Source organism: Blennius ocellaris, assembly GCF_963422515.1.
Source record: "Blennius ocellaris genome assembly, chromosome: 1".
Taxonomy (NCBI): domain Eukaryota; kingdom Metazoa; phylum Chordata; class Actinopteri; order Blenniiformes; family Blenniidae; genus Blennius; species Blennius ocellaris.
Window position 1 is genome coordinate 9,252,078 of NC_137650.1, and position 15,903 is coordinate 9,267,980.

The 15,903-nt window shown below is 42.2% G+C and overlaps 1 protein-coding gene across 1 annotated transcript; it reads right to left on the reverse strand.

Moving 5' to 3' along the window:
* Positions 1-214: 214 nt before the first annotated feature.
* irx6a (iroquois homeobox 6a) lies at positions 215-4,297 on the reverse strand (the record flags this gene model as incomplete). Its single annotated transcript, XM_080514093.1, has 6 exons — positions 215-324; positions 556-1,233; positions 1,372-1,667; positions 1,958-2,067; positions 2,835-3,116; positions 4,232-4,297. The coding sequence occupies 6 exons, from the start codon at positions 4,295-4,297 to the stop codon at positions 215-217; spliced, it is 1,542 nt and encodes a 513-aa protein (XP_080370219.1).
* Positions 4,298-15,903: the final 11,606 nt, after the last annotated feature.

A 15,903-nucleotide genomic window follows, 5' to 3' on the forward strand; every position in this document is an offset into this window, starting at 1 on the left:
TTCAAAATGAAATCAAAACTAAGAAAGGTTGATGCATTCTAGTTTAAAAAAAAAAAAATAACCACAGGGTGTTTTCCCCAAAGAAGAAAGGGGAATTGGTGCACATGTGTGAGCACCTGTGAGCATTTGTTATTGTTTTATTTTTTTGGTTTGTGTGTGCACATGTCATGGCTTGAACTGGTTTCTTCCGGCTCAGTGCCGCCTCTCACCTGCTTCACCTCTTCATCACCGGTCTGAATGCAGTGACCTTGTCATCCTGCACAGTCCCACAGGCCTCGCTGAGGTCAGAAGACTGTGTCTCTGCTTTGCCGCCACCAGAGAACCCTGCACGAAGGGAAAATAAGAAAATAAAAAGCTTTAGAACCTTGATTTAAGCTAAGCAGAAGGCGCTTACATTCTTTTCTTTTGTTCCAAAATTTGAGAAATGCAACTTATTCAGTAGGACTATTGACCATAAATGCGCGAAACAATCTAAATAACTGCATTATCATCTCACAAGTTTTTCCAAAAAGTAGTGATATTATGTTAAACCCAGCGGATAAAAGACAGACGTACCTTCAATCGTGGAGTACTGGCATGTGTCTGGGAGTGCAGCATAGGGTGAGCAGTGCAGTTGGAGACCCTTGTGGCTGTAGCTGCTGGTGCCATAGATTTTTGAGTGCAAAGAGGGGCCCTCGGTGAAAGGGCTCTCAGCAGGGGTGAGGCCACTGGATTCGTGGAGTCCCCTCATGCCCCCACACTGTCCAGAAGGAGCTCCTGTAAGTCTGGCGCTCTGCAGCTGGCAATCCGCGGTCGTGTTGCCTGTCCTCAGCTCAGAGCCGTGATGCTGAGGGCTCAGTATGACCCCTGAAGCCGCTGTACGCGCCAGAGACCAAATCCGTGGTTTGTCCGATGCCTCAAAGTGAGACAGGGACAATGTTCCTGCCCCCGGGCCAGCGGAGGACGCTGTCTTGGACACGACGGGATCCAGGAAGTCAGAGGGGAGAGGAGGAAGGCTGGTGACACTTTTGATGGCACAGGGGAAAGGGTGGAAGCTGTTGGTTAAACTTAGGTGCAGCTCAGAGCTGCAGTCTCTTTTTTGAGACACTCCAGATGTCACCATGGCCCTCTGGAGGTCCTGTTCATCTGCTGCCACTTTTTCACAGTCACTGTCCAGCTTGTCACAGTCGTCCTCCTCCATGTCCTCCAGATCACTCAGCTGCAGGTCTTTCTCCTCCTTGCAATCATTTGAATCTGTGGGGCAATAAAAAAAAGCTCCAGTCTTCAGTATTTCTGTTATTTGCAAAACTTTCTGAAATGTCCAACATTTAAAAGAGCTTTATTTGTTGTTGTTGTTGTTGCACAAAGGTTTAAAAATAGAGAACATATTACCTTTGGTGACACAGTCTTGGTCGCTCTTGTTCAGGTCGTCTTTCCTGTCGTCGTTGGCCTTATTCTTTGGTGACCAGGTCATCTTGTTCTCCTTCTTAAGCCTCCTCCTGGCATTGGCGAACCAGGTGGACACCTGGGTGAGGGTCATCTTGGTGATGATGGCCAGCATGATCTTCTCCCCCTTGGTGGGGTAAGGGTTTTTACGGTGCTCGTACAACCATGTTTTCAGAGTGCTGGTGGTTTCGCGCGTGGCGTTCTTTCTCCTGGCCGTGCCGTTAAAGTCTACCGTCCCATATCTGGAAACAGAAACACACACATGTACTCAGGAGTGTCACCTTTCCGTGCAGTAAGTGGGGTATAACATACTCCGACATCTTATATTCCTCCTCCCCTTGGCCACAAACATATGGAGCGTCACTCAAAACAGGTTTCAGTATGGCGTTTCTCTTTGACCTCTGATCGAAATGTGGTGGTTTTCCCCACAATGACACACTGCTTTTAATGACTAGCAATCAAATATATATATTTTTTTAATCTGGCTTGTACTATATCTAAACTGGACAAAGGTTAATGAAAAGAAACCTACCTGTCATACTGATACTGTCCCAGTGAGTGATCATATGGGTAGTATGCAGCGGTCTGAGTGATGCCCGAATGTAAAGTGCCTGTGCTGTCCTTAATGTCATACTGTGGATTCTGTGAAGAAGGAGGGAAGAAAAAAAATAAAAAAACATCAGTGAAAAGTTTGAAACACTCAGCATTTTCTGATGAGGTAATTTGCCTGAAAATTATTTTAAATAATATACTACAACAAATTGAAGTCTGGTTTTATGCTCATAGCCTCAAATCTTTCAGACTAATGGATTTACACTGGAAAGTATTTGTCATGCAGGATAACAGTGTGTTTGAATAAAGTCTGGCAGCTTTAAGATCTATATCTATTTATAGTTTAAATCTTGTAGTCTGTTTTGTAGTTTTGTAATGTTTTAGTAGTTTCAAACAAACTCATGTTGCTTCAAATGCAATGAAAAAAAAATTAAAAAAGTTTTAGCTACACTACAAATATCCATTTAACAAATTATCCAACAATAATCTCACTTTTAAACAAACAGTCCTGTAGTAACATTGATTTCTTAGTTCATTTCAAATAAAAAAACAAGAAAAAAAGATAGATATGACAACACAGAAGAATGATTTCCATCCATAAATTTGAATTTCAGTCAGATGAAACTTTTCTCTGATTCTGCAGTCATGTCAATGGTATTTATTTCTAACTTTCCCCCCCTCGCCTTCTTCTGAAGGGGAAGGAAATAAGAGTTACTGTTGGATTAAACGCCTTGTCGAGACGGATAGGTTTGCAGTCTGAGATAAATTGATAAACCCAGTTGATCGATCAGCCCGAACCCCCCTTCTTTCCCGCTCTCTCCCTCTCCCCATGCGTCCTGTGCATCAACTGAGCCCACCAGAGAGGAGTAGATCGCGGATGGGTCGGTGCTGTAGGGGAAGTAGTTGGCGTAGTTCTGGCTGGCTGCGGCCGCGGCGGCGTAGGGAGAGCTGTACATCCCCAGCGCCGCGTTGAGCTCCGTCCGGCTGCTCGCCAGGAGCCGGTTCTCGTAGGACGGGCAGCAGAAGGAGGCGGCGGCGGCAGCGGCGGCGGCGGCGGTCTGGGAGCTGCCTGTCCCGTCAGAGACCGACCTGGAAATCGAATCGCAGCAAGTCGTACTGGGGTTTGCCGACACGAAAAACTGCATGAAGAGAACCGTGGACAGACAGTGGTCATTGGCTGGTCCAGCTGTTATCTGGATGCTTTTGATTTGTGACAACTCTGGCTGTGCGTTACGCACCGTGAAAATGCATGTATTTTAACAAAGCTGCGCTGGCGGTTACCCTGAAGCGTTCAGGCAAGTGAAAAAAATAGAAAGAAAAAAAACCCCAAACCGACAACAACAGAACAATCAGAGCTGCTTTCGTTTGTTTCTGTTTATAGCTGTTTATTTATTACGAATAAGCTGTTATTATAAGGCTGTGGTTTGCCTGAATTCAAGGTAAGTCACTTTTTGGGTAGATTCCTGAGATGAAAGGCACAAGTCAGATCATGTCTATTTTATCGCTGCTTTTTTTGCACGAATTTAATAAAAGTTAATTTAATTTAGCCTGCAAGTGCAAACATCACTGAGCTTTGAATTGTATCAATAAGTAGAGCTGCGCGCAAAACGTGCGTAAAAGTGTTACCGACTTGAAAACTTATGTTTACGTGACGAAAAGTCAACGTCAAGTTCCCAATTCTTTGTTTATATGTTTGTCATATAACTGTTTTACTTTCTAAAATACTGTCGAGCTAAAAGTTAGATGATAACTTTGCCAGTGAAGCAACTTCTGTCCTCTCATCAACCTGCACTTCTCATAACTTGCCATTTGGGAGCAATCATAGTTCCTCTAAATGTGCATAACCTGCTTTAATGACGCTTTAAAAAGCTTTATTAAAAAAAAAGTAATCGCATCCCACATGTCATTATAATTTGAATAGAAAGTTTGCGAGTGTGCACAGCATGCGTAACAGCCCATTTACACCTCGTAGTGTGCAATAGGTGACATTCATCTCTATTGTCATCAGAAAAACACGTGAGTTCATTCATAATTCAGAGTAATTGGACACGAGTGCGGGTTTATCGATATTTGATTCAACAACAAAAGCGCTAATGCGAAAATAGCAGTCAACATTGTCAAAGCCGTCACTTGTCCATAAATGCTTCTCACAAAACAAAAGTGTTTTGATAAGTAAAATCATGCAAGGAAACATTAAAAAAAAAGTCACAGTGTTGTGTGTGGACTGGCAGAAATAAAAATCAAAGTGGCTTACCTGGGAAGTTGCATTGTAAGGGTATCCAAATTGCGAGAAAGACATTGCGGCTTCTTTTGTTACCATCAGGAATATTCTTCACCCTTGATCGATTGCAACCAATTCTACTTCAAATCCACCGTCTTACACACATTTCCACGCACGGCCTTTCGCTCAATAATAGATGACTTCACTCATAGGAGGGAGACTTTAGCCTGGCACCAGCTGCAGATTGTTTTATATGAATGAATAATCCCCCAAAGGACCCGATAAGAAATGAAATTAAGCGTTATTAAGAGCAAAAAAAAAATGTTGTTGTGTTAGCTGAAGGAGGCTTAAAGGATAACGTAAGTCTTCCAAGATATGGACTCTGCTTGTGCTATTATTTGTGGCTCTATAGTTCTTTAGCATTCATCCATGCAAGGGTATCAGCGTGACGTCACTGTAATCCCGGAACGGCAGGGTACCAAGGATAGAATAATGTCTTTGCCAATCACGTCCAACACTGGCTTTTCTTAAGGTGCACTGTACACAGGCTGGTAATAGAATTCTGCACCGATTTCCAAAGATAAAAATCAGGGGGAATTTGCACTACTGTTCATCATTATTGGATTGTAACGTCTGTAACATATGGAAACCCTTTGTGAAGTTAAATAAATTTGAAAAAAGAAACACTTGGGATATTTTGGCTGTCTTGTGAGTTATCACATTACTCGGTTTCTCTTCACTCAGACACATGGAAGTAGCCTAAACTCCTGCAGCTTTTCCGATGATTAAAAAGCTTTATTTTATTTACAATCCATCACCAGTACAGCTGGTTGATATTTATTTATTTATTGTTCTTTTAAAATCTCGAACCCTGTTCGCCTCTGGCTCTCTGGTCAGAGGTCCATCCCAGAGTTAATGACGATGATGTTTCTATCTTTCTCTATTAGAGAGAGGGGCAGTCCCAGCAGGAACGGTTAGAGGGGTTTTTGGCAGGTCAATAGACCAGTGATTGATGCGCGCCTGGAGACCTACGTGACCATTACGCGTAATGCGTAATTGTATCAATTAACAAATGGATACATGCCCTTGTTTAACCAACGCGTAACAGAGTGAAAATATGCCTTAGAGGTGAAATCCAAAGAGCTGTGCTGGAAAAAAAAATAGACATTGGAAGCCGTGCTCCCCAGTCTAATTAAATATCCGTGCATGGGGGCGACGAGAATTGCATTTTAATTGAATGATGCTCACTTGAAAGATGGCTAAGGAATGATGCCGCCTCACACTGAATGAAACTAGAAATAATTTTCAAGTCTTATTAGATCAGCGGCTCATCCGTCACCAGTCCTCTACTCTCTCCCATAAACGTAAACAAGCGCCTTCTCATCATGTGTTTGTGCTCGGACGGGCAAACGGGGAGGGGAGGGAGGGAAGGAGGGAGGGAGGGAGGGGGTATTTATTTCCCCCATCCGCACTATATTTGTATTGACAGCAGCGTCAGTGATCAGTACTGAGTCATATGATCTGCTCGTTTCAGACTGTCTGCAGCGGTGTCAGTTTCCTGTTGTCACTGCTGATACCTTGTGCCAAATTTCTCAGTGAACTGACTCTGGCTGATAGCGTCTGGCCTCCCCCCCCCCCCCCCCCCCCCCCCCCCCCCCCCTCTCCCTCTCCCTCTCCCCCTCTCCCCCCAGAGACGCGCATCTGCGATTACGTGCTTTCTCTCCGAGGGGCGCTAAAGAGCCACGTGTAGGAGATGAAGTTCTCCGGTCAAAGATTATCCACTGAGATAAAGTGGACAGAGTGGCCATGGTCCACACTCGAGGAAGTGGCATTAAAAAAAAACCACAAAAAAAACCGCCCACAGACAATAGCAGCTCTCTCACACACTGAGCCTTTGGTTCAGATAAGTACTCAATGCTTCTGTCAGGCAACTAACATACAGTGGGAAACAGTGTGCGTGCCCTAAAGTTAACAAATCTACATAAAACAAAATTTCCGTCCTTCACTGGGTATAGATTTCCTGTTATGTTTGTCCTGGACATCACCTTGAAGTGTTACTGCCTGATAATTGAAGATGGAATGGATTTATTTTTACATTGTAATACGGTATTATGTATTGTATATTATATATCATAGATGAGAATGTCACACTGCAAAAATGTGAACATCAGATTATATCAACCAAAAAAAAAGCAATGATTTGTTTGTAACACAAGTGCAATTTAAATACAGTCTTTTCAACTGAGAAAAGGGGGGAAAAAAGACAATATATTTACAATTCAAAGATTATTCACTGTAAATCAGGTATCAGAAGAAACGTCTTCAGAGATTTTCTTTTTTCAGCTCAGTGTCAGTGCAGTTCCCATGCAAGGTTTTATGAGGCTTCATTTGTTGGCAGATCTATATAATCTTTAGTGGCACAGAGGTGGTACCATGAGTTAAGCTTGGGGGCGGGGACTGGAAGTGATACAGCATCTACAGTCAATACTTAGTGTACAAAGTACACTGTCTTGCATTTGTTTAATTCTTTAGAGACTCCAGAGGGTGCATGTGTTATCATTTTACTATGTCTCATTGATTAAATTGTTTTCTTCAGCATTTGGTGCTTCTTTAATTTCTCCAAATGACCAACACCATTAGCAATGTTAGCAATGTAACTTGTATTTTTTTTCTTTCATGGTGAAAAATCAAGAGACAAATTGAAATCAATGTTATAATAAGTCTAATCTTGTACTTTCTGTTTATATTACTTTCAGGCTTGAGTGTTTATTCCTTTTAAAAAATTAAAATGGCGATGGGGAGGAACACAAGGTGATCAGTCTGATTACCTGAGCAGAGACGGTACCTCTGCTTTAATTTTTTTTAACCTCATCTTGAAGGCTTATTCTTTTTTCCTTAAATAAAGAAAAAAACATGTTTACAATGCAGATTTTCTGATGATAATTTAGTGAACAAATGCTGGCACTGACTAAAATGTTTTTGACTCTCTATGGTGTCACTTAATGATGAAAATCACAACTCTCATCAGGAGAACACCCCCTTTGAGTCTAAACCATCATTACAAGACAATGTGCTCACAGAGAGGGTCGAAACAAGTGAAATGTAATTGCATGCCTGTGGTCGATGCATTTCTACAAGGGCATGCATGATGGTCCAAGTGCATATGGACAGACTCATGCATAATGCAAGTCCAGCAGTCAGGGCAGATCTCACTGAATATGGCCAAAATGAGAGCTAATTGTAATGGCGGACTGACCACAGTGCCCTTCTCTCTAAAATATGTGACAACCCAGCACCGAGTCATTTATCTGCAGCCTTCTGTCTGTGTAAGTTAGTGATCTGATTGCACCAAGATGTTGTTTTTTTTAGTGGCTGTGGATGTTATCTCTAATTTTTCATTCTCAAAAACACTTGAGGAAAAGTCTGCTGTTTTCAGGCTGTCAAGTTTACCCAAAGTTTTTGCAAATGACGTGGTATTACAGCAACAGGATAATGGAGAATTCATCTTTAGGGGTCACACTATGTTCAAGCTTAAGTCCTTGTCCTCATCTGCATGCATTCAATTTGAATCGTCCATTTCTTTCTATAAAGTTTTGCAATGAAATACAGCTGTAAAAGAAGTAGGGCCCAAACACATAAAGAATAGTGGGCATGATCAGAACAGACAACAATAGGAGAACCAAAGCCATAAAAAGAGTAAATGAGGTGAAATTCCCTGTGCTTTGCGTGCTGCGTTCATTTTTTTCTCACAATGGGGGTAAAAGCAAAAAATCTTGTCCCTATTAACAACTGCAACAAACTCTTGCAGCTGCAATTTGTAGATATTTGACCCAAGTCCAGCCATGAAACCAGAGATGTAACTATTAACAGACAAAGACATTCACCCTTATGGTGCAGTCTGTAGTCACTCGTGTTATTTAAGAACAAGCGAGCCCAAACCTCCGTTTTATCTTGTACTGACAGTTCCAAGTGGTTACTAATGAGAATGAGTAATGCACGCATTCTTCATTTAAAGCATCACTGGGTGGAAAAAAAACAAAAAAAAAAAACTGGAAAGGTTAAGTCAACACTCAATAGCTCCCAGCCCTATTCTCCTACTTAATACATTTCCTATGCTGACTTAATGAACCACACAAAGCCTTTCTGATTTTTCATCAGTTGGGGGGAGCAGCAGCGGAAGCGGAGGTGGTGGAGGTACCAGGGATGGAGGGGGAGTATGAAATGGTAATAAGGGCAGACAGACAGAGAGATGGAGGGAGAACCCCGAGCCGAGTGTAGGATGAAGCACTACCTACCTGGAGGTGTGTGATCTCATTAAAGCCAAATTGGTATATGCCAATAAATGCATGGCACTTGTGATCTGGAAATATCACACACACACACACACGCACGCTTGTTCAGTTAAAGTTCCCTCATGAAGTGCATTATTAGTCCTGTTAAATTATCCAAAATGGAGGGGAAGGTAATAAATATTGTAATGAAAAATAATAAAACCATGCAGGGTAATGTCACAGCAGTGGCCGGTTAACACCAAAAACAAACGTCTTCCGGGTTGACAAGTAATTACGGCATGCTGGGGGGACTCATTAAAGCCCGATCAAACAGAGAAAAAGCGGCGCCGGGTGAGCGTGACAGTGTGACAATTGTATCAATAAATCAATCCAGTGTAGAGCAGAAGAAGATAATTGTTTGTGATGACGGTTCAAGTTGGGTTTGCAGTGTAAGCAGTGCCACTGTGGGGTGGTTCGCTTTGATTGGTATCGTGAGTTTAAAGGGCAATGTTTTTGAATGAAAAAAAACTAAACAAAACAAAACACAATTGCATGCATTTCCATTTGGTTTTGTTTTTCCGCTGTTTAAACATGAATGGACAGGCGTAATTGGTGTTTCATTTGTACCATTGTCACTTTGATTGTTTGTAGTCAGATGTTTAACTCAAACAAACCCGAGGCATTGGTTTTTTTTCCTTTTCTTTTTTTCTTGGGAGCCACATGTCCCAGAGGCCCCCGGGGCTCCGGGGAGAGGGCGAGAGTGAACGACCGAGAGCGAGAATGTAGAGAAAGAGACAGAAAAGACGTGTGTGTGTTTGTGTTGTTGCTTGTGTGTGCTGGCTGGTGGAGTCCCCTTGAGGCTCTACTGTAAAGCTATCATCAGTGGTGGTGTCAGGGATTTGTAGCTTGTCACTAAGCGAGAGAGGGAGTGCTGGCAGTAACTCTGGGAAATAACTGCTTATGGAGAGAGAGCCGGGCTCGTCTGACTGGAGGTGTGTGTAAGAAAGACAGAGATGGAGAGTGAGTGGGTGGAATGTGCGTTTATTTTCTCCCAAGGGTGTCTGGAGATGTGTGTGTGTGTGTGTGTGTGTGTATGTGCGCGTGTGTGTGTACAGGTAGGCTGCAGGTCGATCATACGATGTGTGAATCTATATGCCGTCTTTCATGTGGAGGCCTTTTGGCTTTTTGTTTACGTGTTTCTTTCTGCATGTGGTGTGTGTGTGCTTGTCTATCCTGGGCATGTTAAAGCCACTGCGGTAGCATTGCGCGGATCTTCTTCTGCATTAACTTCTACATTTTTGACGTTTTGACGTGATCAAATACGTATTTTGGGGCGTCGGCAATAAGGAGCCTGTGTCGGCTTTGCCACCTCCCAAAGTCCCCGTAGCCGTGTTTGTATAGGTGTGGTCTTTACCGAGATGGATGCGGACTTCAAGCCGAACTCTCCCTCAAGGCAGACGGCCAACAGCGGCAAAACGCCGCTGCCGGGTAAATACATGTATCTACAAAAAAAAAAAAAAAAAAATACAACTTCTTCTGGAATGACGAATGGACGGCTCATTTTCTCATTGACAACCATGTATTTCTGAAATCCCGTATTGGCGGTTGACCAGGTTTTGAGGGCCCGGGGGTCATGAAATTCACTCAACTCATAAATGATCATGTCAGCGTTCAAACAGGGGAAGAAAAAAAAAGGCGGACGAGGAAAATTGCAGTTACATGGTTTCCATCTGACTGCAGCTGCTAAATCCGCGGCAGCATTGTGGCCCATCTCAAGGGCCCACAGAGGCAGAGAGACAGTTCCTATTACTGTCAGTCCAATTACCGGCCACAGCACAGCCACTGCTGTCAACACCCGGCCGGTCATGGTATGTATCGGCATCTTTTTCTCTCAAGTAGAGCCATAACTTCGAGGCGGGGGACCTCGAATGCTATGCAGTGGAGCTTTAAACTGTAAGCAACTGGTTATCAACATTTACTCCAAGCTTTTAGTGGAGATTAGTCATTATCAAAGGTCAAGCGCAGAGCTGAGAAGAAAGTGATCAAAGGGCGCGATTCGATGTGAGGTAGAAAAAGCATTTGACACATTACATTCCTTCTGGTTTCTCCATCTTTGTGGAAACACACACACACACACACACACACACACACACACACACACACACACACACACACACACACACACACACACACACACACACACACACACAGAGCGAGTGGTGGGAAAAGTGTTGAGAAGTGGTCTAAATATTGAAACACTCTCCATTACAGAAGACGGGCGCTCTGTGCTGAGCGTGTCTGCTGAGCCGCCTCTGGTGTCGCACCACATGGAGACGAAGGAAGGCCCAGCCCCATCTGGTCCTGGTTCAGTCTGGTTTACTGCGAACCTCTGCCAATACAAATAGCTGGGCTTGATGTTTGTTTGCATAAATTGTTTTGAAAGGCTTCACCAAGAGTTTTTTGGGTGGATTACGGTGGGGAAGCTCGAGAGCCAACCGTGGTGGAATAATCCGCACTGAGCTGACAGTTAGATTTGCTCTTCTTTAAGAATGAGGAAAAGAAAAAGAAAAAGGATTGTTTTGGATTTTTCTCCTCTGTTTCTGGCAAGGAGTTTGGATGGTGAACTTTTCAGTGTGTGTGTGTGTGTGTGTGTGTGTGTGTGTGTGTCTGCTTGCGTAGGAAGCGGGTGTATGATGACGGAGAAGGCTGAGCTGCTCTCTCGTCTCTCAGAGCATAGCAGTGTCAATTTCGATAACATCAGCGTGGCGTTTAGCGCATGCTAAGAGTTCAGATGAGAGTTCAGAGGCCCAGTGCAAAGTAGAGAAAATGTCTCCCTTCCTAAAACCCGCACATATCCTCTTTGATTTTACTCCCATAGGTCAAGGCAAACAGCAATGGGAGGAAGAAGCAAAGTTATGTCGTGAGGCGTATCAGTGCAGTGTTGCACAGATGAAAACAGTTACAGCAGACTCCTGTTTTTTTCCCCTTTTATTTTTGTGATTGCACTCCCAACATCCTTGAAAAAAGGAATAGTGATCAACCTATAGTCATCATCACCACTTACCTCTGCTTGCGCTACAGGTATTAGGAAATTGACCTGATTGATTTCATGTCTAGGTAAGTGTGCCAGTTCAGCAATAACGGGTACCAGGCTGATCTCTGTGTTAGCTGCACAGAAATCGGATGGAAATCGCTGATGTACCAATGACGGTTCAATCGTTCAGGCCCTCTGTTCCTCATTTGCTGCTAAGCCAGTGGAGGTCCCTCCATGGTTGACTCTCAACTCGATCCAGATGCAGCTAAAAATATTTCCTTTCACCCTCTTCTGTCCTATTTGTCTTTGTCCTCAGCTCGTCTGGAGCCACATTGTGTCACGCCGCAGAGGTAATGATGGTGTATGTTTGTGTCCGTGGACAAAACTGACATCCATTCATAGATTTTGGTCCTAACAAACACAGCGGTTTGACAAGCTCATCACCCAGCACGACACAGCTTGACTAAAACTGTGTTTCTTTTCTGAGATTTACTATCTAAATATTAACCTATATAGTTTCCTGATGGTTTTCTTTTTTTTTGGAAATTACATTGGTTATGGAAGACACGTAACACATAAACAGAAAAAAAGAAACAAAACCTTTTGTGTATTTTGAGCAGATCCAGACTTACACTAATAAAATCCAGTGTCAACCAGTGCGCTGTCATGCTTGTTGCCTCTTAAAATGTCTGCTTCATCAGTCGGATTTCCATCCCGACATGGTTATTCAGTTTCCCTTTCATTTTTCTTTTCAATTCAAGTTCTATGAGTCCACTTCAGAAGATGTTTTTTTTTTTTTTTTTTCTTTTCCCCTCCCTCACCCAATGGGAATCTCTTAACAATAATAATAAAAAAAAGACATTGGGGCTCGCTCAATTCATTCAACTTAAAAGCAGATGTTACATGGTTGCCAACATCAAAAGGGCTTGTTAACTCCAGAGAAGGTGAAATCATATACCTTTGATTAGCCTTCTCGCTGCTTAATGTAAGCGAGCTCTGTACATGGTTGCTGTGTGAACCTTGACCTTGGCCTCCTCGCAAATATATCATCAAATTACAGAACAAAGTGCACACTTTTGTTTCAACTTTGGCTTGTTAGGGCTAATTTTTGATTTGCGGATTGTCAAGCTTACTTTGCGGAGAACACAAGGACCGGATCGGATCTCCTCAAGGCCACTTTTCTCTCGAGTAACACAGACACGTCTAAATAAGGGGTCAGTATCCTTTAAATATAACCTGGCTCTCCTTTTCGAAACCCCGTTCCATACTTAGTTCAAGATGTTTTCCATTTTGAAGTTGGGACGTCGACGATGTAGTCATGCCCTCGACTTATCTTTTAGATATTTCCTCCGGGTACGATAAGGGTGAGGACAGGGAAAGAAAAGTGGTGCGCGAGGTGAGGGCGGGGCCTTCCAGCATTCCTTTTAAATATATAGTGAATGAGAGTCCTTCAACGAGTGTTGTGTTTACATTGCTTGTGGGAAAACAGATCGACACAGGCGGCGTCTAAGGGGGCTATAAAACAGCTCTTTGGTAGAGAGCACTGCTTAAATTCCACGCAGTGTCACCCCAAGGTGTTGAGAGTAAATGTACGCTGTTACCTTTAGGCTAAACAACACAGAGAGATTGAAGTGCACCTCGGAAACAAAGTGGAGCTGTGGCTTTCTAGCAGCAGTGAAATTGAGAACAAATAATATTTAGCAATAACTGTTATCATGATCATTTTTCTTTTCCTTTCCTTTTAAAGACAGATATAGCAAACAATGGAATCCTATGAATATGAGCACCCTTGCACTTTAGCAGAAAGTCGCATGATTACAACCAACACATCCTCTGAGCCAACGGAAACATGAACAAAGAACTGCTGTTTCAAATGTTTTCACTGTGGTGCAAAACTTATTGAGTGGTATTAGTGGACACACCATAACCCTAACCCGTCTAAATGCTAGCAAAACAAAACAGTCATGGAATTATCAGGAACGGACTGAAGGCTGCAGGCTTGTAGAAAAACACTGACATAAAGTGAAGCTATTATTATATTTTTGGTGGCCATCATTTTTTAAAGAGGACATTTGAGCTGCAAGGTTGTTGGATATATCATTTACTTCCATTAAAATGCATCATTTTCACTGAAATTACATTTATTTTCTCTAAATACTCCTATTTCTTTGAAAAGGTCAAGTTGCTCAGATTTGCACAGACAACTAAATGTAGTACTCGTAGTTCTACGGGCTGCTACAAAGAGAAACGTTTGGAGCAGTCGGTTTTAAAAAGTTATTTCGTTATTATTTTAATATCAAATCTACGATCAAATCGGGCCTCTGTCGCGACTGAACCAAAATCATCGCTAAACGATAGAAGAACTTACATTATCAATGAAGAGCTGTGTCAGTACCAACATATGTTGTTAGGATGGCAGTAATAAAAGTAGTAAAAGTATTGATATTCTGATTTTCTCACATACTGAAGTTCCACACCTTAAAACAAAAAGGTTACCTTCTAGAATACCTGAATAAATATGACAAGTTGTCCCATATAATCCAAATAATCAACTTTTTTATTGATACAGGACACAATTAGCATATTCTCCTGAGACACACAGTCCACCAATGTAGTTTTTGAGGTGTGTCAACTAAAAGAGTGGGAATGTGTACACAAGTCCTTCTGTTACTTTGTTAAATTGTACTTGTGTACTTATAAGTACAAAAAACAATTAAGACATAATGTTACGAAATGTCAATTAAAATTATTCAGTTCAAGTCACCCTGCATAAAATAGGTACCCATAGTGTCACTTTGCACAGTATAGAAATGTGTTCTGGGTGTATGTGTTTTGCAAACAAATGTAGCTAAAATCTGGATTTAAAAAAAAAATTTTTTTTTAACATGAATAAACATTTTGATGACCAACATACAAGCAGATCAAAAGCTCTCTCAGTCGTCACCTATAAATCGTCACATAGTGAAGTATGACAGTGTGTATTGTTGCATGTTTCATAGTATATAACCTATTTACAGAGTGAGCACCCCAGCATTTCCATCCCTACTATTAGATATGTCTGAATAATTAAAATAATACATATTGCTTATATAATGTTATGCATTTTTTTTCTTTTTCAAGATAACAAAATCTCAAGTTTAAACACTTAAATGTTTTACAATGTTGATCATTTATGGGCATTATCGTCATTGATCCATCTTCTACACTGCTTTATCCAACTTAAGGTTGTTGGTGCAGATCCCAGCAGATTGTGGGTGGAGGCATGATATTAATCCCTGGATTTTTATCAGAGCAAACACAGCGCATGTTGGTACCCAACTACCAGTGTTGAACAGTGTGACACACCCAAACTATCAATAAATTATTTAAGCTATTAAATGCCAATCTTTAGTTGCTATCAATAACTGATAAGATCTTGTTTTTCACTTAACAGACACATCACCCAATGGAAACATGTGAAGAAAACCTTTAAGGCAGACCACACCGCCAGCGCCATGTGATGTACCATGTAGTGTAAGCTAAGGGTTTCATTTACTGGTGTGTCCGACATGAAACATAACAGTTGTTCGTCTGATAAGATCTAAATGCAGAAAGCCGGCTAATAGCATTGATTTTGCCCATATATATTTAAAGAGGCAATGGGTTGAAGAGAGGTTGTAGTGATTAAACATTTTATGGTTTAATGGGTTCACTGCAGCACTCTGACACAAAACTCTGGAAGAAAAGTAAATGAATTAAAGTCGTTTGACTATCTTCTTGCTCGGAGGGGGGAAAAAAATCAAAAGAAAAGAAAAGAAACAGCGTCCAGGACAGGAGGCAACATTTGAGGCGTCATTGATTTATTTGTTTTATCAGCTGAAATGTTAACTTCATTAACTTTGCGTGTTGTGTGCGTGTGTGTGTGTTGAATGTCCTGAGCGTCAGTGTTTGTTCACACTGCAGAATGTATTATGTGATTGACCTTTGCCAGGCAGAGAGCAGATGCAGTGGAAGCGTGATGCCACTGTGCGGTCCACTAATCTGTTCACTTAGCCCAGGCTTCGGGGCTCGCCTCGCTCTGCTTCATCTGAAGCTCCCACATCACAAACTGCTGGCAGTGCTCTCGGAGTCGGAGCCCGACTGCATTCTACTGCTTCTCTGTTGCTCCGTCTCACTTCCTCTCTCTTTTTTTTATTTTTGCCTCATTCTCGACACCCTCCCACCCCTCACCCCCACTCTCTCTCTCCTCACTCGCTTTTTCACTTCGCCCGACCTATCTTCTCTAAGTTTAATCTTGGTAAGCAGTGTAGCATCTCGCTATTATACTCAAGGCTAGGTTTGTATTGGCGGGATGAGCCTGACTGCATTTACATCCCGGTCCCCATCTCCCTCTATCAACTCTTTGTACTTAGCCGTCTTGA